Genomic DNA, 23,232 nt, shown 5'->3' with positions numbered 1-23,232 from the left:
GGCCCCGCGGCCCCGCGTCCGCGTCACGTGGTGCGAGGCGGGCAGCCATCTTGCTACAAACACAAACAGAGAGGAGCGGCCGCCGCGGGAGCGCCAGCGCCCCCTCCCCCGCCGCCGCCGCCCCCCGGCCCTCCGCGCGTCGCCAACGCCCCGGGACCGGAGCCTCGCGCCGCCCGCCCGCCGCGGTAAGCGCCCGGCGGCCCCGCGGACCCTGGCCCGCGCCCGGCCCCGGGCCAGGCCCGCCCCCGACGCCGAGGCGGCCGCGCGGAGCCTGCAGAGCCAAAGCGGGAGCGCGGGCCGCCGGCACGGACCCTCCCCCGTCTCCTCCCGAGGCCGCCGCCCCCGACGCCCGGTGTGCCCGCCCTCCGGCCCTCCCCGCTTGACCCTCCCCCGGCGCGGGCCGGGCCCCCGCGCCGCCCGGAGGGAGGCCGGCTCCCTCCCGGGGGCGGCCGCCCGCGCCCCCGCACCTGGCGCCCCCTCCCTGAAGGGCACGCCGTCCTCCCGGGCCGGCCCGCCTCCTTCCCACCCCCGCGCTCCTAACGGTAGCTCTCTGGCCCTCGGAAGCCCGGCCCAGGCCCCCCACCTACTCCTGCCCGCATCCTCCGCCCGGGGGCCCGGGACCCTAATGCCCGGTTCTCCCCGGAGATATCCACCAACGCGCCTCTGGTTTCTTATCGGCCTGAGCTGGGCCCGGCGGGTCTTAAAGTCCAAGCTTTCCGAGACTTTTGGCTAACGTGGAAGCCTCTCCTCTTAACCACAGCACTTCGCCTGGGTCTTCGCCTAAATTTCCTTTCAGCGAGCGACATTAGTGCTTGGTCATTGGGGTCTTCTTCCTCCCGGTTGCCCGGCCGTGTGATACACCTTAGTCTGTCCTGTCGCCAGGCTGGGCCCTTCCCAGCCCATCTCCCCTGATGCAGCAGCTCCCCAGTCATGGCCCCTCACACTTGGCCTTTTTTTTTTTTTTCCAAGTTAACTTTAAAAAGACCCTCATCTCGCATGTCTTTCCCAGCCATTACTAGAATTCCCAGTGAGCGTACAGGTCTGGTCCATCATAGGGCCGGGCCTAGCCCCGGGGATAGACGCTCAACCAGTACTTGTTGGCCAGCTCTTTCATCCACCCACCCCAGTCTCACTCCCCTCTTGCTTCTCATTGCTGCTTTTCCAGAAATCAGCCTCCACAGCCTTTCTGCTGCCCAAGAGCTGACACGCGGTTGCAATTTAGCCCCCGCCCCTTGGCTTTGTATCTGAAACACCTTGGGTACCAACAGGCTGGTCCCCTTAGCTTCTCACAGTGTGGGAGTTTGCTCTCTGGTCCTTCATCGGTACCGTTCCCTGTGCAGTCCCAGGCCACCAACCCTCACCCCAGCCTCAGTTTTATTTCCTAGATGGTAGGTCTAGTGTGTCATTGGGCAGGGCTGGAACAGATCTGGGCTTCGTGTGGCTGCCATGGCGGGGACCAGGGACTTCGAGGGGTCCCACATGGTGATTACAGTCAAGTGAGTTCTGTTCTTAGACTCCTGGCCTTTCTCAGACAGCAGATGTGTCAGTGTTGTCTGTGGTTGATGGATTAAAGGACCCCAGTTTGCCCTGGCTTTTACATCTGTAGTTGGAGTTTGGGATAGAAAAAAAAAAAAAAAAAAAAAGGCCCACTTTAGAGCAGAGGAGGTGAGAAGAAGTGGCTACAGGAAGGATCTTTTTTTTGTTTTTTTTTTTTTTTTTTTTTGATGTGGGCCATTTTTCAAGTCTTTATTGAATTTGTTACAGTATTGCTTCTGTGTTTTTTGTTTTGTTTTGTTTTTATGTTTTGGTTTTTTGGCCGCGAGGTATGTGGGATCTTAGCTCCCCAACCAGGGATCGAACCCACAGCCCCTGCATTGGAAGGTGAAGTCTTAACCACGGGACAGCCAGGGAAGTCCCTATGGGAAGGATTTTAAAAATTCTAACGAGAAATTAAAAATGGTTTAAAACTCACAAAGTGTGCTTGTGAGTTTGGGGTGGTTCTTGCCGCACATGTGCCCCTTTTCCAGTCTCAGGTAGGGTGTCAGAGACATCAGCATCTCCTGTCAGGGCAGCTGCAGCCTCCCTTCCTTGTTTTCTCTGCGTGGAGCCCAAGACTGGGCAAGTGGGCAAGAAGGGATCAAATGAGGTAAAGTGTGAAAGTGTTTTGAAAACTGTTAACTAGACATGCCGCGGGGCTTTGTTATGATGGCTCAGAGGGCAGAGCTGGGAAAACTGACCAGCTGGGAAGAACATGGGCTTGCACCTCTTTTTAAGTCTCAAGAGTTCTCCTACCCCGCATGGAGAATCTTTCCATCCTGAGAAAGGGCAGAGTCACCTCCAACAGGCTTGGGGCTGGGTGGTTGCTCAAATGTTGGGGAATTTGGTATCCTACTTCTGTTAATAGTGGTACCTTCCTGTGCCAAAGCACGTTGCTCTGGATTGGGGCTAATTTTCACGGTGATGGAATGAGGAAATAACGTTCTTAACTTAGTGTGTACTGGGACTGCCTATTCTCTGGATTTTTTCCTTCTCCTGCGAGTTCTGAACCCCAGAGAACAGGCTCCCCTCGTGTTCCCTCAAGCCTGTTGTGAGCACCCAGGACCAGTGTGTGTCCTCTCCCTTGGACTCCGGCAGGGGGCAGTCTTTTAAGAGCAGTAATTCAAGTGCTCGGGGAGTGAGGGTATGCTGAGGCTTGAGAAGAAGGGGGCAGGGTGTGGATAGATAAGGCAGACAGATGCTGAGAGGTGGGGGCTAAGCACACCACCCTTAGGTAGCCAGGGAGGGATGCCGTCTCCGTCCACTGCCTGCCACCTCCTGCTCTTTCCTTCACTGGAAGGGGATCCAAATGCTGGGCTTTCAAAGTTTGTGACAGACTTAGGAGAATTTTGTTTAATCTATTCTTTTCCCGAGGATTTCCCTCCTGGCAGGATTGCAGATTTCTCTCATGGGACAGTGTAATTAGGGAATGATTTCCTTGCTCTTCAGAGGCAGGAATGAGCTGGAGTAAATTTGGTTTCTCTTGTCTTACATTCTTCCCCATAAACAGACAATAGGCATGGTTACCTTCTGCCTGCGGCGCACAGGCGGGTTTCTTAACTGTGCCCCTGTTGGTAATCTGGGCCCAGATAACTCTTTGCGGTGAGGGCTGTCCTGTGCAGCGTAGGATGTTTAGCAGCAACCCTGGCCTCTGCTCACTGGATGCCAGTAGCATTTCCCAGTCACACCTTCCACAAATGTCCCCCGATATTGCCGGATGTGGCCTGGGGAGCAGAGTTGCCCCCAGTTGAGAAGCGGTGGCTTTGACGAAGCACGTGGGAAAGACGCACGCCTGTTTGGAGCTAGAAACGGTGGGGCGCGTGTGTGCTGCCCGCAGTTGGAGGGCCAGGCAGCCACCGGCTTCTGGGAGCCAGGCCTCCCCTGGCTGGGCCCGCCCGGACGCTTGACCTTTCTTACCGGCCGCTCCTCCACTTCCTCTCGCCTGATTGCCTGTCTCTCTCGCCTCCGCAGTTTCCCTGCTTCTCACTCCGGGAGCCAGCGCTTTTTCTCAGTTCACTCCTTGCAACCAGGACAGAAGGGCGACGGCTGAAGTGGGAAGCGCCCGGCGGCCAGCCGCCTTTGCCACTCCCTGGAGGGGTGGGAGGGTGAGTTGTCCCCTTTCTGTCCTCTCACCCCGCAGCAGCTTTCCATGCTCGCAGGACTCTTTGTCCCATCCGTCTAGGATGGGACTCTTCTGGGGTGGCCTGGAAGAGGCTCAGAACAGCCTCTCCTGAGTTTGTTTTCTTGGAGTGATGAAGACTTAGTATGTGATAGCTATCCTCAAATGTCTTCTTTTCCCCCTAAGCCTTTTTTTTTTTTTTTTTAACCAGTCATGTTTATTTTATTATTTTTATTTTTTGACCGCACCACGCGGCATGTGGGATCCTAGTTCCCAGACTAGGGATCAAACCTGCGCCCCCTGCATTGGAAGCATGGAGTCCTAACCACTGGACTGCCAGGGAAGTCCCCCCACAAGCCTTTTAAAAATGGTCAAATATAACATATACCATTTTAGCTGTTTTTTAAAACTTATTTTTATTTATTTGTTTTTGGCTGCATTGGGTCTTTGTTGCTGCGCGCGAGCTTTCTCTAGTTGCAGCAAGTGGGGGCTACTCTTCATTGTGGCGTGCGGGCTTCTTATTGCGGTGGCTTCTCTTGTTGTGGAGCACGGGCTCTAAGCATGTGGGCTTCAGTAGTTGCGGCATGTGGGCTCAGTAGTTGTGGCTCACGGGCTTAGTTGCTCCGCGGCATGTGGGATCTTCCCAGACCAGGGCTTGAACCCGTGTCCCCTGCATTAGCAGGTGGATTCTTAACCACTGGGCCACCAGGGAAGCCCCCATCCTAGCTATTTTTAAGGATACAATTCTGCAGCGTTAAATACATTCATCACATTGTTGTGCAGCCATCCACCTCATCCCCAGAACTTTTTCATCTGAAACTGTCCCCGTTAAACAACTCCCCACTCTCCTTGCCCCCCCAGCCCTGGCACCCGCTGTTCTACTCTGTTTCTCTGAATTTGACTCCCCTGGTAATCTCATGTGAGAGGAATCATCCAATATTTGTTCTTCCGTGACTGGTATGTTTTATTTAGCTAATGTTTTCAAGAGTCATTCGTTGGCCAAATTACATAAGGGTTGTAGCATAGACAGAACTAACCGGATTCTGCTGTTCTGGGAGGCCTACTCGAATTCAGTGACAGACAGAGCTTTTCAACAGGCCTGTCTTCTCTGACGGCCGTGTGGGCTGTGGCGTACTCCAGCTCCAGAAATGGCCAGCTGAGGCTGTTGTAGAAGAGACACCCGTGCCGGGGGAGGTCAGCCCTGCTCTGGATGGTCTCTCAAGCTGCATTTCACCCTAGGATGCTGGGATTCTGGGAGTGGGTCCTGTGTCTGTCGTGGAGTTTGCTCCGTGTTCTGGGCTGCAGCTGTGGAGGAGAGCCGCTTTCCCCTGGCCCCTTTGGTGGAAACCCTTCTTCTTCCTTCCTTCCCAGAGTTGTGGAGTCTTGGAGTCGATGGGAACGGTGGAGGTGCTCCGGTCCCGCCTCCGCCCCAGCCAGTGAGGGAAGCCCTTGCACGGCTCCCTGAGACCCTGCCCTCCCCCCCTCTGCTTGGCACCACCAGGGATGCGCCACCTCCTGAGAGCCGCCTCCGCTGTTCCTTAGAGGGACGGGTCGCTGCTGCCACCACAACCGCTTCTGTCAGCCTCAGTAACTCTGACCTTATTCCTGCTTTGTGGTGAGGGAGCCTTCTTCCTAGCTTGTATCACGGTAACGTCGTTCCCTCCTTAGCCCTCTGGCCTTGCGATCGGGCTCTTCCGATCCCAGGGACCGGGCCTCGGTGTAGACTCCGGCCTGGTGAGTGAGCCCTGGGCACGCTGGCTGGAGTGGCCGGCCGCGGCCTTCAGCGCGCCCCACCTCGGCCTCTGGAATAGCCCCCGCTCCCCTTGTACTGGGTCTCTCCCCAAACTGAGTCTCTGGATTCTAGCTGCCAAGCGGCCAGACCTGAGTGTTTTCAGGGGAGAGGTAATTTTGCTGCCAGATAAACTTCTAACCCTCTTAATAACTGGCCTTTTCTCTCTCTCAAACATTTGGGACTCCAGTGGGTTTTTTGCTTGTTTGTGTGTGTGTTTTATCTTTGTCCTAAACATCCACGTGTACCTCAGGCACCCCTTTACTGAATGCTGGGCCACTTGGCGAGAGTGCTGAGCTGTCGGGAGGTGCCTGGCATTCCCTGCCACCCTCCAGCACCTCCGCCGGGCTCTGCCGAGTGAACTGACTGCTGGAGAGGCCTGATGAGTGGAGGGCAGCGATGAGGAGGAGCAGGGCCTGGGGTCCCCTGTGCTCCATAACCAGCGGCCTCCAGGCAGCTGTGGGCCTTCTCATTATGCAAGACGAAGGAGGGCTGGAGGCAGGGAGGTCTGTCTGACCATTAACTTAACCCCACTTCTCTTCGCCCCTCAATAAGGATCTTTCCCAGATGTGAAGGTCCCTCCCTGGGCACTGCTCTGGTCAGACCAACATCCAGTTGCCTGGGGACCCTGGTTCACTCCAGCACAGGCCCTTGCCTGGAGAGAGCCCGACTCCTGCCCTACCTGCTTCCCTGGGCAAGGCTGCCAGGTGAGTCTGGGCCAGAAGGAGGGCATCCCCCTGCAGAAGCTGGAAGGGGTTCTGGCTGCCTGTTTTCCTTCCCTCCCCCAGGCCTTCCTCCACCTTGACTCTTTGGTTAACTCATGGTGTGAGTGGCACGTGGCTGGCTTAGGCGAGTCCTTATAGAGCCCATTACTGTACCCACCTAGTCCTCATCCTCTCGGGCTCTCCGGGTGTGCTCTCTCCAAGGCCCAGTGTTCCCCACGTCTCCACAGGTGTTTGGAGAGTGAACACCAGGTACCCCCTCCCCTGCTCATCCCCTCGACCTCTAGGACACGCCCAGCTCCACAATGGCAGCAGAGACCCTCAACTTTGGGCCTGAGTGGTGAGTCAGGTGTGCTTTGGGTGGCGCAGAGAAGCCGGGAAGGACAGGGCTGCTCAGATTTCTGTTTCTCTCCTTCTCGTGCCCTTTCTGCAGGCTGAGGGCCCTTTCTAGTGGTGGCAGTGTGGCCTCCCCACCCCCATCCCCCGCCATGCCCAAATACAAGCTGGCTGACTATCGCTACGGGCGAGAGGAGATGCTGGCCCTCTATGTCAAGGAGAGCAAGGTAGGGGTGGGCGGGGGTGGGGTGTGGCCCAGTTGCCCGCTTGGCCTTGGCCAGTGGAGAGGGCCCAGGAGCATGTGATACCTCCTGCCCCGGTTGACAGGTCCCCGATGAGCTGCAAGACAAGGAGTTTGCTGCGGTGCTGCAGGAGGAGCCGCTGCAGCCCCTGGCGCTGGAGCCTCTGACTGAGGAGGAGCAGGTGGGGCCCTGCCGGCGGGTGCCGCGTCTCCACCATGGAGGGGCTGGAGTTGGGAAGGCAGGTGGTGGAGTTGTGGTTGTGGATGGGGTGGGAGCGGTCAGGTGCCTGGGTCCTCACTCCCACCCCTGGCTCCCTCCTCAGAGAAACTTCTCCCTGTCAGTGAACAGTGTGGCTGTGCTGAGGCTGATGGGGAAAGGGGCTGGTCCCCCACTAGGTGGCGCCTCCCGTGGCAGGGGCAGCACGCGGAGCCGAGGTAGAGGGGGGTGATGGCGTGTTCTGGGGCGGGCAGCGGTGGGATTCGCGGTCTTGAGGACTTGGAGGGGTGAGCCGGCAGGTTTCCCATGCGCACCTCATTCCTTCTCCAGGCCGCGGCCGCGGTGACAGTTGCTTTTACCAAAGAAGCATTGAAGAAGGCGATGGGGCCTTTGGCCGAAACCCCCGGGAGATCCAGCGTAGCCAGAGCTGGGATGACAGGTGCAGGCTGGGAGAAGGTGGCATAGAGGCAGAGCAGAGAGGGGCCCAGGGTCTCATGGAGGGAGGCTTGGGTCTTTGTCATCAGAGGGCACCAGGAGACCCACCAGATCAGCCCTGGTCAGAGAGCTCTCTCTGTGCCCTCTGACCCCCTATGACCCTGCCCTTTTCCTTCCGATTCTCTGGGCACGCCCTTGGGCTTCCTTCCAAGCCCCCCCAGTCCCCCCCCACCTCCTGCACCTCTCAGGGCAGAATGGACAAGGTGAGCAGAGATCCTGCAGGTTGGGGATGGAACTGTCCTCTGACCCGGAACTGTCCTCTGACCCACACCTGTCCCTCCCACAGAAGCGAGAGGCGGTTTGAGAAGTCGGCTAGGAGGGATGGAGGTATGGAGAGTGGCGAGGGTGGTGGCCAGGCCCTGAGGTCGTTAAGAGGTGGGGGAGGACTGAATTGGGTGGCCCCGGTTGGGGGATGTTTCCTGGGGGAGGTGGTAGGGGCAGGAGGGCCCGGAGCTGGGCTCCTCTTTCCCAGCAAGGTGTATAGTAAGAGTCTTGCAGGGTCCATGGCCGCCGCCCGCTGACTGTGTCTTCCCCTGCTCCCAAGCGCGATCCGGGTTTGATGAGGGAGGGGCTGGCCCGAGGAAGGAGCATGCCCGCTCAGATAGCGAGAACTGGCGTTCTCTCCGAGAGGAACAAGAGGAAGAGGAGGAAGGCAGCTGGAGACTTGGGGCAGGACCCCGGCGAGATGGCGACCGCTGGCGCTCTGCCAGCCCTGGTGAGATTGGGGCCAGGTGGGCGCTGTGGGGGTGGCGGGCGGCGAGAACTTCCTGTGAGGGTGGGCACCTGCGGCCAGGCAGAGGGAGCAGAGAGTTCTGGAGCGGGGCGGGTGGGAATGCAGTCCCGGAAGTGCCAGTTGTTCCGGACCAGGGGTCCCGGTGGGCGGCAGAAGAGTGGGGACTCTGGCTTGACTGGGATACCGATTCTCCTTCTCTGACTTTTCCTGCCCAGATGGCGGCCCCCGCTCTGCTGGCTGGCGGGAACATGGGGACCGGCGTCGCAAGTTTGAATTTGATTTGCGAGGGGATCGAGGAGGGTGTGGTGAAGAGGAGGGGAGGGGTGGGGGGGGCAGCTCTCACCTCCGGAGGTGCCGAGGGCCTGACGGCTTTGATGATGACAAGGATGGGCTCCCAGAGTGGTGTCTGGACGATGAGGATGAAGAAATGGGCACCTTCGATGCCTCCGGGGCCTTCTTGCCTCTCAAGGTATCTGCGAGGCGGCGAGGGGGAGACTTTTCTTAGAGGTTGGTGGGAACCTGCCCCGAGGGGGTCCTCTCACTCCACCCTTTTTTCATCTGCCGTTCACCTCCCTGTCATATCCCCTAACCTGTGCAGAAGGGCCCCAAGGAGCCCATTCCTGAGGAGCAGGAGCTCGACTTCCAGGGTCTGGAGGAAGAGGAGGAAGAACCTTCCGAAGGGCTGGACGAGGAGGGGCCTGAGGCGGGTGAGCCTGCGCGGTGGGGCAAGGAGGACGCCTGCAGCCTCGAGCAAGCGGGGTCTGCGGGCAGCACAGAGGGAGGCAGGTGCCGACACAGTGTGGGGAGGAGCCTGGAAACAGCAGGGCTGTGTCCAAAAGGCCGAGGGTCAGATAAAAATCAAAGCAGAATCAAAATGACCTTCAACAGTCCCTTGAATCTTGTTGAACACAGTATTAAACCAGTGGTGTGTGTACAGCCCTGGATGGTGATATGGATGCGTGTCCATTACCGAAGGGGCAAAAGAGGAAGTGTGCAAAGTAGGGTTTGTGGTGTCAGTTCACCGAACCTTAGTTGTGTTGACCAAAGATACGTGGGTGGACTCAATACCCAGAGGCCCGTCTGGCCACAAATGGAGGGTTTGTGCTAAACCATTTTTAAGGCCTTCTGGCTCTTTGGTTTTGAATTCTGGTAATTACCCTTCCCTTTCAGGTGGGAAGGAGCTGACCCCACTGCCTCCTCAGGAGGAGAAGTCCAGCTCCCCATCCCCACTGCCCAGCTTGGGCCCACTCTGGGGAGGTAACGGGGAAGGCGATGATGCTATGGAGAAAGACCTGCCAGCAGCTGAAGGTAGCCAGAGGGCAGGGCCACCCTTTCCCTGGAGCCTGGGGCTGGTGGGGAAGATGCTCCCCTTCCCTGTGGGAAGGAGGTGCAAGGAGTGTTTGTGGGGGGGCCAGAGTTAGCGCCGACTTTTCTGGAATAAGGGTGGTAGAAGGGGGACTGTCTCGCCCCCTTCTCTGGACTCACCCATTCCACCTTCCCTTCTTTGCTCCTTCTAGGAGACGATATGAGGGCAATGCAGCTGAGTCCTGGGGTGGGTTCACCCCCTGGCCCACCTGGAGATCTGGAAGATGATGAAGGCTTGAAGCACCTGCAGCAGGTGTGAGGGGGCCTGAGAAGGCTCTAGGGATCCTCCCCTCTGGAGGGACAGGGAGTCTTTATTCCGTCTGTCGTTGCCCCGGTTCCAGACTTTTCCCCATCGGTCCTGCTGTGTTAGGACCTGCTCTCTTGACCCCACCCCACCTTAGCCCCAGCCCCATCTGATGTTGCTGGGCTTGGCCGGTTGAGCCTTCCCCTCTCTCCCTGGGTTCCCAGGAGGCGGAGAAGCTCGTGGCCTCCCTGCAGGACAGCTCCCTGGAGGAGGAGCAGTTCACAGCGGCCATCCAGGCCCAGGGCCTACGCCACTCTGCAGCTGCCACCGCCCTCCCCCTCAGCCATGGTGCGGCCCGGAAGTGGTTCTACAAGGACCCGCAGGGGGAGATCCAAGGTGTCCGTGGGAAGCAGGGCATGCAGGAGGGGCTGCTGGGGTGTGGGGACAGCACCATTCTCATCGAGGGCTCCTCTGGCGCACCTTTCTGACCGCAGCCCCCCTTCCCTTGGCCCAGGCCCCTTCACGACACAGGAGATGGCGGAGTGGTTCCAGGCGGGCTATTTCTCCATGGCCCTGCTTGTGAAGCGGGGCTGTGATGAGGGCTTCCAGCCGTTGGGTGAGGTGATCAAGATGTGGGGTCGTGTGCCCTTTGCCCCTGGGCCCTCACCACCCCCACTGCTGGTGAGCATATCCCCCTTTGCACAGAGCAGGGACGGGAGGTGGGAGCCTGGCGGATGGCAGCGGGTGCTGCAGAGCAAGCCAAGGTCAGAGCCGCCGGAACTCTCTGGCCCTCACTCAGGGAAACATGGACCAGGAGCGGCTGAAGAAGCAGCAGGAGCTGGCGGCAGCCGCCTTGTACCAGCAGCTGCAGCACCAGCAGTTTCTGCAGCTGGTCGGCAGGTATGGGGGGCCTAGCAGGGCTTGTCAGTAGGGCCGTGCTGGCCCTGTGGCCGGCCCACCTCATGCCCGCGCACTTCTCGGCAGCCGCCAGCTCCCGCAGTGTGCGCTCCGGGAAAAGGCGGCTCTGGGGGACCTGCCGCCGCCGCAGCCGCAGCAGCAGCTCACCGCATTTCTGCAGCAGCTCCAAGCTCTCAAGCCCCCCAGGTGTGTGGGATGCTCCGTCCTCGCTCTGTCTTCCCGTGGCTGCGCGCACAGCCCTCGGGTCGTGGCGGGGGGGGTGGTGGTGTGCGGGCTGGAGATGGCTGTAGGGTGCTGAGTGTTGGTGCTTCGCTCCCCAGGGGTGGGGACCAGAACTTGCTCCCGACGATGAACCGGTCCCTGTCAGTGCCAGACTCGGGCCCCCTCTGGGACATACATACCTCAGCCTCATCACAGTCAGGTGTGTGGCCAGCCACTGCCCGCCCAGCCCGTCCTGAGTCCTGAAGTCCCCTCCCTGTCCCCAACAGTCGCAGGCGGGTGGGTACCCTGAGGCCTGAGCTCCCTCCTGCAGCTGCCCTTGCTCCCTGCAGGCGGTGAGGCCAGTCTTTGGGACATACCAATTAACTCTTCGACTCAGGGTCCAATTCTAGAACATCTCCAGCTGCAGCATAAAGTGAGTGGGCATCTGGGGCTGGAATCCTCGGGTGTCGGGGACCGGGCCATGGCAGGGAAGGCCTGACGTCAGGTCCGATGTCGACCGCTGCAGTTCCAGGAGCGCAGAGAAGTGGAGCTCAGGGCGAAGCGGGAGGAGGAGGAGCGCAAGCGCCGAGAGGAGAAGCGCCGCCAGCAGCAGCAGCAGCAGCAGGAGGAGCAGAAGCGGCGGCAGGAAGAAGAGGAGCTGTTTCGGCGCAAGCAGGTGGGGGCCCGGCCGAGCGCGCGTCCTGCCCGGGCCACGCGGGGGTGCCCGCCGGCCCTCACCGCGTCTCTGCCTCAGGTGCGGCAGCAGGAGCTCCTGCTGAAGCTGCTCCAGCAGCAGCAGGCGGTGGCTGCCGTCCCCGTGCCTCCTGCACCCAGTTCCCCACCCCCGCTGTGGGCCGGCCTGGCCAAGCAGGGCCTGTCCATGAAGACGCTGCTGGAGCTGCAGCTGGAGGGCGAGCGGCAGATGCATAAGCAGCCCCCGCCTCGGGAGTCTTCGCGGGCCCAGGCTCCCAACCACCGTGTGGTGAGCAGGCTGCCCCTGGCTCCTGCTGGCTGGCACCTTGGGGCCCTCGGGAACCCCGTCCGGTCAGCTCCCGGGGTGACCCGGGGTGGGGGGCACACCGGTCCCCATGTGACCCTGGAGGCGCTCTCTTCTGTGAGGCCCTCACCTCACCCGCCCCCCCTGCCACCTGAACGAACCTCCCACTCAGTGTTCTTGAGTGTGTGTGTCCCGGCCTGGGCCGCCCTGACTTATTGCCCTCTGTAGCAGCTCGGGGGCCTGGGCGCCACCCCCCTGAACCAGTGGGTATCTGAGGCTGGGCCGCTGTGGGGCGGGCCCGACAAGAGTGGGGGCAGCAGCGGCCTGGGGCTCTGGGAGGACACCCTCAAGAGCAGCGGGAGCCTGGCCCGCAGCCTGGGCCTGAAGAACAGCCGCAGCAGCCCCTCTCTCAGGTGGGTACTGGGGCCTGCGGGCCTGGGGGGTGGAAGGATGCGGGACCCCTGAGCCCATTGCTCTCTGTCTCTGATTCACCTCCGTCCTGCTCAGTGACTCGTACAGCCACCTGTCAGGTCGGCCTGTGCGCAAAAAGACGGAGGAGGAAGAGAAGCTGCTGAAGCTGCTCCAGGGCATCCCTCGGCCCCAGGATGGCTTCACCCAGTGGTGTGAGCAGATGCTGCACACGCTGAGCACCACGGGCAGCCTGGACGGTACAGGCGGCTTTCCCCGGGAGGCCGGGCTGGGGGTTCCAGACCCACATCAGGTGGGCTCTGACAGCCCCATCCTGCCCCTCAGTGCCCATGGCTGTAGCGATCCTCAAGGAGGTGGAATCCCCCTACGACGTCCATGACTATATCCGTTCCTGCCTGGGGGACACGCTGGAAGCCAAAGAATTTGCCAAACAATTCCTGGAGCGGAGGGCCAAGCAGAAGGCCAGCCAGCAGCGGCAGCAGCAGCAGGTGAGGTTTCACAGAGCCCTGGCCAGAGGCAGTGAGGGTGCCCAGTGCTCCCCTGACCGCCCTCCCTCCCTCTCCGCTGCTTTGCAGGAGGCATGGCTAAGCAGTGGCTCCCTGCAGACAGCCTTTCAGACCAACCACAGCACCAAACTCGGCTCTGGGGAGGGCAGCAAGGCCAAGAGGCGGGCACTGATGCTGCACTCGGACCCCAGCATCTTGGGTGAGTTTGGAGTGGGGAGGAGGCTCCTTGCTCAGCACTGGGCAGGAGCCTGGGTGGGTGAGCTCAAACCCAGCTTCCCCTGGCTTCAGGGTACTCCCTGCATGGACCTTCTGGTGAGATCGAGAGCGTGGATGACTACTGACCAGCCCGTCCCACCAGCACCCTGGGCTATAGGCCAGGGGCAGCAGCAGTGGCTTGGACCCCTGGGTCCCCGGCCTGCAGGCTCCCCACGAGGAGCATAGGAGGAAGCAGGGGCAGGGTCCCCAGCACTTGTTACAAACCACACGATGCACCTTAACTCACCCACCACGAGGCACTTTACAGATTGGGGGGAAGGGTTTTTTTGTTTTGTTTTGTTTTTGTTTTTAATTTTAAACAACATTGAAAAAAACATTAGGAGAGACAAAAAAAAATTGTTAAGAAGTAGACTCTAAGCACTCCCTTTCCCTTTGGGGGATAGGGGGAGCGACAGTGGAAGATCCACAGAGGTTTTTGTTTCGTTTTTTTTTTTCTTTTTTTTTTCTTTTTTTTTTTTTAAGAAAAAAGAAAAACAAACAAAAAAAATGGTTAGGAGACTGAAAGAAAAAACACACTGTTATTTTGGGGCAGTGGGGACACAGGCCCCACGAACCTGTCCTGCCTGGCCCCCGAGGCTGCACTTACCCTCCCTGCCCCACACGGTGGGCCACTGGGGTAACTGGAAGCTGGGGTGCCAGCAGTTTGCACAGCGAGGCCCCCTCAGCCCCGCCGGCCGGACCCGCTGTGAACGGCTCCCTTGTTGCTGTGACTGTGGCAGAGGCGTCTGAGGTGGGGGCCAAAGTAGCCCCTTGGCTTTGCTGCTTCTGGGGAAAGTTGCACAAATGGGCCAGGCCGCCTCAGTGCCCCAGGCTGCCACCCTGCGCCAGCTGACAGGGTGGATGGGAGAGGGCCGGCAGTGCCAACCTCATCTGGCTGTCAGACCGGCAGAACTTCCATTCTGGCCCTGGTGAGGGGCTTCTCCCTCCGCTGCCATTCGCGGGGCCGGCCTGGGTGTGAAGCTGAAAGTCCCAGCTCCCTGCCTTGCCACATGAATGTATTCTCTGGGCCACGAGCCCCTGCTGCGCCCGCTGCCTCAACCAGAGAGAGAGAGAGAGAGAGAGAGAGAGAGAGGTGGGGGCGGAGCAGTTCCTCCAGGAGCTGGAGAGAGGCGCCACTTAATGACTGTTGCTCCTCCTGTGAAGGGGGTAGGCGAGGGGCCGAGGAGGCCACGGGAGTGGGCCGCTTGGGGCTTCTGGTTGCAGTGCGGGGCTGTTAGAAGGGAGCCCCCCACCTGCAGCCAGCTGTGTGGGATATGGACCACCCAGCTCGGCCCTGACCCCTCCATTGACCAAATGGGAGAGGAGCAAGCGGCCTCTCCCCTCCCTGCTCCCTTCATGTTTTTAAATGTTGGGTAGGGTGGGGTGTCAAGAATGGGAGTGTCTGTCTCTCCTGGGTCGGGGGTAGGCTGCCCTTCACCAACTTATTCCCAATCACCTACCTGGGTTTGTCTCCATTTGGGTTTTTTTTTTTTTTTTTTTAAGTTGTATCTTTTGGATTTCTCATTTAACTTCTCCCATGGACCTCATTGCTCAGAGTGCAGTATTAGGGCAAGATTCTGCCACTGCCTCCCCTCCATGAATGTATTTATCCTTCCTGCCCTGGGGAAATGGGGAGTGGCCCCAGTTTTCTTTCCCCATCTATCCCCAGAGAGATGATTTTTTTAACTTTTTTTTTTTTTTTTTTTTTTGCACCAAAGTGGCAACTGGGTCAGTGTTGGGGGATAAAGCTGGCCTCGGGGGTGGAGTGGCCCCCTCCACCTGCTTCTCCCTGGTTTCAACAGTGTTAGCGTCCGTGAAAAGACAATATTCTCTCTAAAGCAATAAGGGGGTGATGGGCCAGGGGGAAATGTCTTGCTGCTGCTGGCCCCCCAGCTCCCCCTTTCCTCGAGCCAGTATTTGGCGGCATTAGAGGTGTTGGGGGAGTACTGTTGTGACTGAATGTAACTGCCCCCACCCCTGCCGCAGCCAATGCAGGGGGAGGGGGGATGACACTCTTCCCCGTCTCTTCCTTCCCCTACCCCCCCAGCTAAAGAGACTTTGAATTTAGGGGGCCCTTGAGCCTGGAGAGGCCTTAACCCTGTGAGGAAGTGTAGGGGGAGCCCTCTCCCACCCCCATCCCCTTCTGAGAGTGGTCAATGTTTACAAGCCCCTGAGCCCCCCAGCCCAGGGACTCAGGCCCCTTGCTGTCCTTTCCCAGCCTGTCTTCCTGGGCCCCAGCTGCTCCCCCGCCCTTCCTGGGGTTAGGGTGGGTGCAGGGGTCATTCTGTATCCTTGTCTGCCTTGTACCCACCATCTCCCCAACCTGTGTGACTCCCTTCTCGTCTACCTGCCTCTGTAAATACTCCGCTTCCCCCCAATAAAACTTGGTGTGTGTTCTCCCCTTCTGCGTCTGAGTTGTTTCTTGGGGAAGGGATGTTGGGAACTGAAAGAGCCACAGGCAGGGGGCGGCTGTGGTCAGCCAGCCTAACCAGGCCAGGCTAGAAATGGGAGGGCTCTGTGTGTGGAACACCTGCGACCTGCGGGCCAGAGAAGGTCCTCCCACCTGTGACTCCGCTTCCGGCCGAGGAGGAGTGGTAGTCCCCACCCCACTACTTGGAGCCCCACGTCCCCCCAGCCGGTCTGCCGCTGGGGACAGATATCCAGAGCGAGGAAGACACAAGCAAGGGTAGAGACCAGGTACAGAGTTGGAATTGGTTCCTTTATGGAAAAACTGAAAATATAATAAAAATTAAAATAAAACCAGTTTTAAAAAAGCCAGCCCCTGGAGTTTCCACCTCCTGCCTCTGGCCCTCCAGAGGGATGAGGCCCTGACCCCAGGGCAGCAAAAGGATGAGGGCTTTCTGCCCCTCCTCTTCCCCCATTCTATTCCCATCTTAATCTCCACAGTGGGGGCCCCGGGAGGAACCAAACCTGGGTAGGGGAGCAGGGACCCGAGGCCCCGCGGCCCGAGGAGGGAGGCTCAGTGTGCACCCAGCCCCCGAGCTCCCGACCTGTAGTGTGGGCATGGGCAGGGCCCCTCCTAGCCTGGGCCCAGCTGGGGTCGGGGCTGTTAGTTCCAGATCTTGAGGAAGGAGTCCCAGGAGCCTGTGGCCACAGCCATGCCATCATCAGTGACCCCAAGGCAGCTCACTCGGTTGTCGTGGCCTGCGAGGACACCTGGGACAGAGGGGGACGTCAGAACTCCAGCCTCGTTTCCCTGTCCCCGCCCACCCCCTCCTCAGCTCCCAGCTCTCACCTGCACGGTCGCCCTTCATGGCATCCCAGATGTTGCAATTGAAGTCGTCGTAGCCAGCGAGCAACAGCCTGCCGCTGCGCGAGAAGGCAACAGAGGTGATGCCGCAGATGATGTTGTCATGGGAATACATGAGGAGCTCCTGGTCGGCCCGCAGGTCAAAGAGGCGGCACGTGGCGTCGTCAGAGCCCGTGGTGAAGGCATAGCCGTTGGGGAAGAACTGCAGGACACAAGACCAGAGTGGGATGAGGGGGCGGGGCAGGGCAGGGCCGGGCCGGGAGCCTGGCGAAGATGGGCCAGCCCAGCTCGCCCCAGAACTTACAGCCACGGCATTGATGTCGGATTCGTGGCCGATGAAGGTCTGTCGGCACATAGAATCCCGCACGTCCCACAACTTGATGGAGGCGTCACAGGCACCTGACACAAAGGTGCGGCCATCGGGGGCCAGTGACAGGGACATCACATCCCCACTGTGTCCAGCAAAACCCACTGTCTGCTGGCCTGTCTCAATGTCCCACAGGGCACTGGAGGGGTGACAGGAAGAAGGAATGGATCAGAGACGGGTGCAGGACAGACTCCCTCTCCCCTCCCCCTCCACCCTGTGAGCCCAGGCCCAGTGAAGCCTCCACACAAGGGGCACCGGGAGCCGCTGGGTGACAGAAGCCTGCTCCTGTCCCAGGTGAGGAGGGGTCCCCCACTTCCCCCTCCTTCCTGCCACCAGAGCAAAAGGCTGAGTGTTCAGAACAGGGGCTCTGCCGGTGCTTGTGCAGGGTGGGGACTACCCCCTGAGCACTGAGGCGGTGCTCCCTCCCCCGGCAGGAAGTGTAGGTGAGTCCCAACTGCCTAGCCCTGGCAGGGCCTCACCAGGTGGTGTCCCCAGAGCTGGTGATGATTTGGTTGTCATCCAGGAAGCGGCAGCATGACAGGTACCCTGGGGAAAGGGGCTGGTCAGCCGGGTCTTTAAGGGAGGGCAGTGCAGCCCCTCACCCCGCAACAGTGCCTGTGCCTTGCCAGGCGCCTCTCACCAGTGTGGCCAGGCAGCTCCCGGCTGACCCTGACATTGCCCTCACGGGTCTTGAGGCTGTAGATGGAGCAGATGTTGTCCAATCCCCCACAGGCCACAAAGTTTCCTGAGGGTGCGTAGGCACAGGTCATGACCCAGGAGGAGCGCAGCGGGATGGCATGGACCTATGGATGAGGGGCAGTGCCCAGGGTCAGAGCCAGCCAGGGCCTGCAGCCCAGCCCCGTCCGGCCTCAGGTGCCACCTCTACCTTGTTGGTGGTGTAGCTGTCCCAGATGATGAGCTTCCCGTCCTGGGAGGCACTGACCAGCAGCCTGTCGGAGAGTGGATGGAGACGCAGAGGGGTCAGGGTGGGAAGCCCCCTCGGGAGGCAGGACACCCTTCCCCCTCTCCCATCTGGTGGGAGACAACTCCCGGCAGCAGCTGAGAAGTTCCTGTCAGTATGGCCCTGTTTCCCATCCCCTGGGGATGTCTGGGAGTCATGGGCTTCCCAAACAGACTTGGCAACAGGGGCATCCTGTTTCTGGCACCAGATATGCAAGGCTACCCCTGCCCACCCTACCTGCCATAAACTCAGCCCAAAGCAAACACGACAGCTCAGCACACAGCCCCAGCCGCACCCACCTTGAGTCTGTCCCCCAGTGCATGGCGTAGATTTTTGCCAGGTGCCCACGGAGGGTCCTCCGTGTCCTCATTTGGATTCTCCCCACTGGGTCCAGCCCAGCTGTGATCTGGAGGTGGAGGCAGAATAGGCTCAGGAAGGTTCAGGCGGCAGGGCCCTCTGAGAAGTATGCTTCCAACCCGTGCTCCTTCCCTAAACCCAAGTCCAGCCCTGGATTCATCTCACCTGGGTCAGTGTTGAATCCCCACATGCTTTTCGGGCATCCTATAAGAGACGGCAGAGCCATTCAGAGAGAAACACGAAGAGAAGACAGGAGGAGAAGAAAGACAACAGGAAACAGGGGAATGGAGAGGATGAGACAGGAGGATATTAGGGTACCCCACCACCACCCACACACAAGCCCCTCCCCTGACCCGGTGCACACAAGCCACCCGGCCCTGCCCGCTCAGCCGCCCCAGCCCGGCAGCCAGGCCCTCACCCGGATCTGGTTCCGGAGCTGCTCAGCCTCCTGTCTCAGTTGCTCCAGCTCACTCATGGCGCCGGGCCCGTGGGGCGGGGTTGGGGGCGGCTGGGGGCCGCGGGACGGGGGCTGGGGGAGGCAGCTCCTCGCCGCTGGCCCGAGGCCTGGGGGATGCAGGGCTGACGTCAGGCCCAAGGCCGCCGGGGAAGAAGGGGGGAAGGCGGGGTTGACGCGCGGCCCGGAAGGGGTAAGTACCGGTCGGAGGGGGAGGGGGCGCCAGCTGTGGCCGCGGTCCCCCGGACAGAGCACGGGCCTCTGGCACGGGAGAGACGTAGCCGGGGAACAGCTGACTTCCCCAATCTTCCTCCCGCCCCCCGGAAACGGAGCGGGAAGCTCAAGAGGAAGCGCAGGGGAAACTCCTCCCTCGGACAGCAGCCCGGGCGGGACACCCGCGGCAGGAACTGGGGTGCGGGAAGGGGCGGGGAGAGTCCCTTCGAAAACAGACCGGGCGTCCTCCCCGGCCCGCAGAGACACCGCCCTCCTAGCACCTAATTTTAAAAGGGACGGTGCCTCTTTAAATTCACCCCCATACACCGCACACCCTCCACACACACATCCCCAGCTTCGAGTGGGGGTGGGGGAGACCAGAGGGGAAAGCTGGGCTGTTCGTGGGGTTGCCTAGGCAACCGTCACCCGGACTGAGAGCACCTCATTGGTGAAGTGCCCCCACCCTAGCCCGGTTGCCGAGGCAACCGCATCCACGGCTGAGACCTGTAGGGTGGATGACCCCACCCCCGGCCCCATCGCCCCCGCCCGACCCAGCCTCCCGCCCCTCCCCAGAACCAGCCAGGGTGGCTGTTTACAGGATTTGGGAAAAGCCGATTGGGCACTAATAGGTTCGGGACGGCTCACCCCGGATTATCCCTGGGACGGCTGCGCCCCATTAGCCGCCCGCGGCGGGTGGAGGCGAGGGTGGCGAGGTAGCCAGTCCCAAGCCGCTGCTCCCTCCAGCGGCTAGGCCGCCCGCTCCGGCGCGCCCGCAGGAAGCCCGTGGGAGCCGCTCTCGAGTAATTAGGGCTCCAAAGAGAGGTCCCGGGCACCGAGGCGCGGAGCTGCTCTCTCCCAGGTGCCGGCGGGCGGGCGAGCGGGCGGCCCCAGGCGGCCCGGCTCCCCAAGAGCTCAGCCCGCGGGCTCCGCGCCGGGGCCCCAGGGGCCTGGCTGGCTCCGCTCCAGGGCCCGGAGTCCTGCCCCCCCTCCCCTTTAGACACCTGTGTGATCTGGCCATGCACACTGCACTCTGCCCACCCAGGCGTCCCCCATCCTGCTCCCACTTCCCCCGTACCCTGGGCGTTCCTTTTCCCCACTGACATTTCCCCCCTGTTCAGCTTTTCTACGCCAGTGCCAGAGGACGCCCCTCCAAAAAAGGGAGGGGGCAAAGCCCCCCACCCCACTTCCCCAGCTCCGGACAAAGCCCCTTCCTTCCAGCTGCCGGCAGCCCAGGCGGGGCGGCAACGCCAGACGCCCGGGGCAGAAGGAAGCAGGCCGGGAGGAAGCCGCTGGGGGCGGGGGCGACGCTCCCAGACCTCAATCCCCATCACTCTCCACGGCCCCCTAGGCGGCCCCGGGTTCTGGGCATACAGCAGCCGGGGGTATCACGGAGAAATGAGGGTGCAACCACCTCCGCGGGTCTAGCGGGGAGAAGGGGAAGGGACAAGGGAGGGTCCCCGGATCTGGCAGCTGGATGGCGCGGGCCGGTGCCGCGCTGCGAAGCGCAGTGGGCCTGGTCCTCCGGCCCCCACGACCTCCATTTTGCCCAAATGAAAGCTAGGCGGAGGGGGGGGGCGCAGGGGAGCTAAGCGTGGGGTTAGGAGTACTAAAGGGAATAGGGTGCCGAGGTCTCCGGTCTAGGGTAATGGGGCCAGAAAACACGGGCAGACCCCAAATCGAGGTGGAGACGAGGAGAAAGGTAGCCTCGCGGCCCTGCCTGCCTCTCTGAGGATTCTGGAGTTTTGCAAGGCGAATGCCGGCGGGGGTGCGAAATGGGAGGACACGAGGGGTGCTACCCAGGGGCAGGCAAGGGGGTGGTAGAGGTGGGGAAAGGGGGCGGGGCGGGGCCTAGAGGAATCCCCGAATTTAGACCCCCAACTTCTCAGGGAACAAGAGGTAGGTGGGGCTGGCCTGGGATCTGGGGTCAGGCAAAATAACCCCGATGGTGCAGCGAGAGCGTGCATTATTGGAGGCGAGGGTCCCCCAGTTTCCCTTCCGGGTTTGGGAGCGACGGGACCAGAAAAAGGGAGGGGAGGTCTGGAGAGTTACGTCCGCTCCCGAGAGGCCAGACCGGGGAGACAGACAGAAGAGAGGTTCCCCCATGGGAATTTGGGGCTGGGGGGGATGAGGACTCCTTTTATCAGCGGAGGTACCTGTGGCGGTGGGACTCTGCGAAGGGTCGCTAGAGGAGCGCGGGAGGTCCTGTCTTCCTCCGCGGCGGAGGCGGCAGCGGCGGCGACGCGGATGGATTTCCTCAGTCTCCGCAACTCACCGTCCAGCTCTGCTCTCCCTAGAGCGGAGGGATCCCGCCCGCCAGTGACGCGGCCGTCGCCGCCGCGCCCAGGGCCCGGCTGGGCGATACCAACTACTTAGTGGGGGGAGCCCGGAAGGGAAAATACCACCTAAGGGGCAAATATTGACCCTGTCACATCAAAGATATTACTCCACACTATTTCCACGCAAAACGGACCAAAACAGATGCTTTGCTTCCCCAAAAGGCGCAAGACATCTCCCCCGGGACTGGCAGAGATGGTACCGGCATAGGGGAGGGTGAAACCGCTGGATGATCACGTGACCTACCCTCCCGGATTGGGCGGCTCCAGACTGGGAAGGGGAGTTCGACGCCCCAGTTCTCGTCCTGGCTCCGCCCCCTGCATGTGAGGCCACGCCCCGACTTAGGGGGCGGAGTTAGAGAGATACTGACCCGCGCAGGGCTAGCCCGCAGGCCTCAGCGCTGTAGAGGAAAGGGCAGCGACATCGAAGGTACACGAGCAGGAAGGAGTAGGGGCAGCTCCGGCCCCTGGGAACTCAGGTGTGCTGTGAGAAAAGTCCTGCCCAGTCAGTGCCCCCACGTTGCTCAGTGGGCTTTTGTAGAACTCTTTACAGGGCTGCATGACATCGTAATAACAACTCATATTTATTGATTTCCATACTTATTTAATGTTCACGACAATATTATGAAGTTAAGTACTGGCACTGTTCCCATTTTATAGTAGTGGAAACAGATTCCTAGGACTGCAGAGTTAAGATATGAACCAGGGCAGCTTTATCGACTTTACTGTGTGCAGTGCTAGCATCTTGATGAACCCCTGGACCTTCCCTCTAAAGGGATGAGAATGTAAGTATAAGCCTCAGCTTCCACATTTACAAAATGAGACTGTTGATAGCTAACTGCCCTGCAAGTCACCTTGGATTGTTATGAGATCCCCACAGATAGTGAAAATGTTTTGGTAAGTTCAAGTCAATGAATAGCCTTTGAGTCCTCATGAAATTTAAAAGTAAAAGTATCAAAACAGACACTTTTCATGTAACCTCTGTTGAAGGCATTACAAATAGTTTTCAAAGCACCAATTTTTTTGGGGGGTGGTGCAGATCTTAGTTCCCCAACCAGGGATTAAACCCGAGCCCCAGCAGTGAAAGCACTGAGTCCTAACCCACTGGACCGCCAGGGAATTCCCGTCAAAGCACCAATTTTTAAAGAAAATAAGAAAAAAAGTCATTCTTACTTAAGCACAAATTCCATGTATGTGCACTCACCAATTCAGTGATATATTAGCAGTAGATAAGAGATGTCAATTAGAATTTGGAAGGGACCTTATATTTACTTCAGTTTCAATCTACAGATGGACGAAGTGACTTCCCTAAAGTTATTTAGAAAACTAGCAGCCGATGACTAGAAACTAATTTTGTTAATCTCTATAGGGCATCTGACACTGCTTCCTCTCACTTGGGTTCTGTGCTAATATGCTTCCTTGTTTTAACTCAATCAGCAAATATTTATTGAGTCCCAAAGATGTATCAGGCACTGTCATAGGCCCTGGTGATACAACCTCGAATTTGTGCACCCTCCTCTGGCTGCAGGGAGCTTACAATCTACAGAGGAGACAGATGGTAGACAACCATGGAAATAACTATTAGTACTGCAAGCTTGGAAGTGCCATTTACTGAGAGCAGAGCAGTTGGAAGGGGATATATTTGGGGAAGAAGATCAAGAGTTTTAAGTTGGGACGTGTTAAGCTTGAGGTGCCTAGGAGAGGTTCAAAGCAGAATGCTCAGTAGTGGCTGTCGAAGCAGGTCTGGGGTTCAGCACGAGTCTGGGTTGGAATAGAGCCTTGAGAATGAGTGGCATTTTAGAGCAGATGAAATCATAAAGAGGTTCAGGGAAAAGACAAGATGGCCTAAGACCAAGCCCTGAGGAACTCCAACATTTAAAGGTCAGGCAGAGGAGAACAGGCTGCCAAAGGAGAAGCCAGAGAGCTAAGAAGAAAATCAGGAGAACGTGGAATTCTGGAACCCAACAGAATTTTTGGAAAATTCTGTTCCAAAAAAGGAATGGTAAAACTGTGCTGAATGCTGCAGAGAGGTGCAACAAGGCTGGACTGGAAAGAAGGCATAGGATTGACTACCGTGGAGGCTGCTGCTGGCTTGGTCTGGAGCATTTGCAATGGATGCTTTGCTTGCAGTGGGCTGAGGGCAAGTGAGAAATGAGGTGGTGGAGACGACCAA

General features: G+C 59.5%; 2 protein-coding genes across 5 annotated transcripts; one reads left to right on the top strand and one right to left on the bottom strand.

The window, feature by feature from the left end:
* Nucleotides 1–96: 96 nt before the first annotated feature.
* Nucleotides 97–13,574, top strand: GIGYF1 (GRB10 interacting GYF protein 1). Of its 4 annotated transcripts, none has more exons than XM_081257928.1 (28): nt 97–185; nt 3,508–3,641; nt 4,517–4,612; nt 5,027–6,151; nt 6,397–6,506; nt 6,600–6,729; nt 6,830–6,925; nt 7,067–7,178; nt 7,291–7,399; nt 7,742–7,782; nt 8,000–8,170; nt 8,404–8,657; nt 8,787–8,895; nt 9,359–9,496; nt 9,706–9,806; nt 10,022–10,193; nt 10,312–10,478; nt 10,597–10,697; nt 10,782–10,901; nt 11,036–11,136; nt 11,267–11,349; nt 11,443–11,592; nt 11,671–11,898; nt 12,145–12,326; nt 12,421–12,581; nt 12,667–12,830; nt 12,918–13,047; nt 13,137–13,574. In XM_081257928.1, exons 5-28 carry the CDS (start codon nt 6,472–6,474, stop codon nt 13,187–13,189), a joined length of 3,108 nt encoding a protein of 1,035 aa, XP_081114054.1. In that variant the 5' UTR covers nt 97–185; nt 3,508–3,641; nt 4,517–4,612; nt 5,027–6,151; nt 6,397–6,471; the 3' UTR covers nt 13,190–13,574. The 4 variants fall into 4 exon arrangements, with proteins under 4 accessions (XP_081114054.1, XP_081114053.1, XP_081114052.1 ...); XM_081257927.1 differs by having other exon boundaries at nt 12,142–12,326; XM_081257926.1 differs by having other exon boundaries at nt 12,667–13,047.
* Nucleotides 13,575–15,801: 2,227 nt separating this feature from the next.
* Nucleotides 15,802–21,035, bottom strand: GNB2 (G protein subunit beta 2). The gene is made up of 10 exons (XM_081257929.1): nt 20,880–21,035; nt 18,478–18,623; nt 18,225–18,263; nt 18,002–18,108; nt 17,628–17,691; nt 17,382–17,544; nt 17,221–17,287; nt 16,679–16,880; nt 16,360–16,576; nt 15,802–16,280 (listed from the first exon to the last, which is right to left on the bottom strand). The coding sequence occupies exons 2-10, from the start codon at nt 18,532–18,534 to the stop codon at nt 16,174–16,176; spliced, it is 1,023 nt and encodes a 340-aa protein (XP_081114055.1). The 5' UTR covers nt 18,535–18,623; nt 20,880–21,035; the 3' UTR covers nt 15,802–16,173.
* Between the last annotated feature and the right edge of the window lie 2,197 nt (nt 21,036–23,232).

Source organism: Mesoplodon bidens (genome assembly GCF_964165515.1).
Source record: "Mesoplodon bidens genome assembly, chromosome: 15".
In the NCBI taxonomy this organism is placed as follows: Eukaryota; Metazoa; Chordata; class Mammalia; order Artiodactyla; family Ziphiidae; genus Mesoplodon; species Mesoplodon bidens.
The sequence above is the reverse complement of the archived record's forward strand: the minus strand, read 5'-3'. Positions and strand labels throughout refer to the sequence as shown.

What these genes read in the sequence shown, in the direction of transcription:
- GIGYF1 (XM_081257925.1), top strand. Translation starts at nt 6,472, where the DNA reads ATGGCAGCAGAGACCCTCAACTTTGGGCCTGAGTG. An exon ending in AGACCTGCCAGCAGCTGAAG is followed by an intron (nt 9,497 to 9,705) that starts GTAGCCAGAGGG and finishes TGCTCCTTCTAG; the next exon opens with GAGACGATATGAGGGCAATG. An exon ending in CCTCACCACCCCCACTGCTG is followed by an intron (nt 10,479 to 10,596) that starts GTGAGCATATCC and finishes GCCCTCACTCAG; the next exon opens with GGAAACATGGACCAGGAGCG.
- GNB2 (XM_081257929.1), bottom strand. Translation starts at nt 18,534, where the DNA reads ATGAGTGAGCTGGAGCAACTGAGACAGGAGGCTGAGCAGCTCCGGAAC. An exon ending in ACAGCTACACCACCAACAAG is followed by an intron (nt 17,545 to 17,627) that starts GTAGAGGTGGCA and finishes CCTCATCCATAG; the next exon opens with GTCCATGCCATCCCGCTGCG. An exon ending in GGAGCTGCCTGGCCACACTG is followed by an intron (nt 17,288 to 17,381) that starts GTGAGAGGCGCC and finishes CCCTTTCCCCAG; the next exon opens with GGTACCTGTCATGCTGCCGC.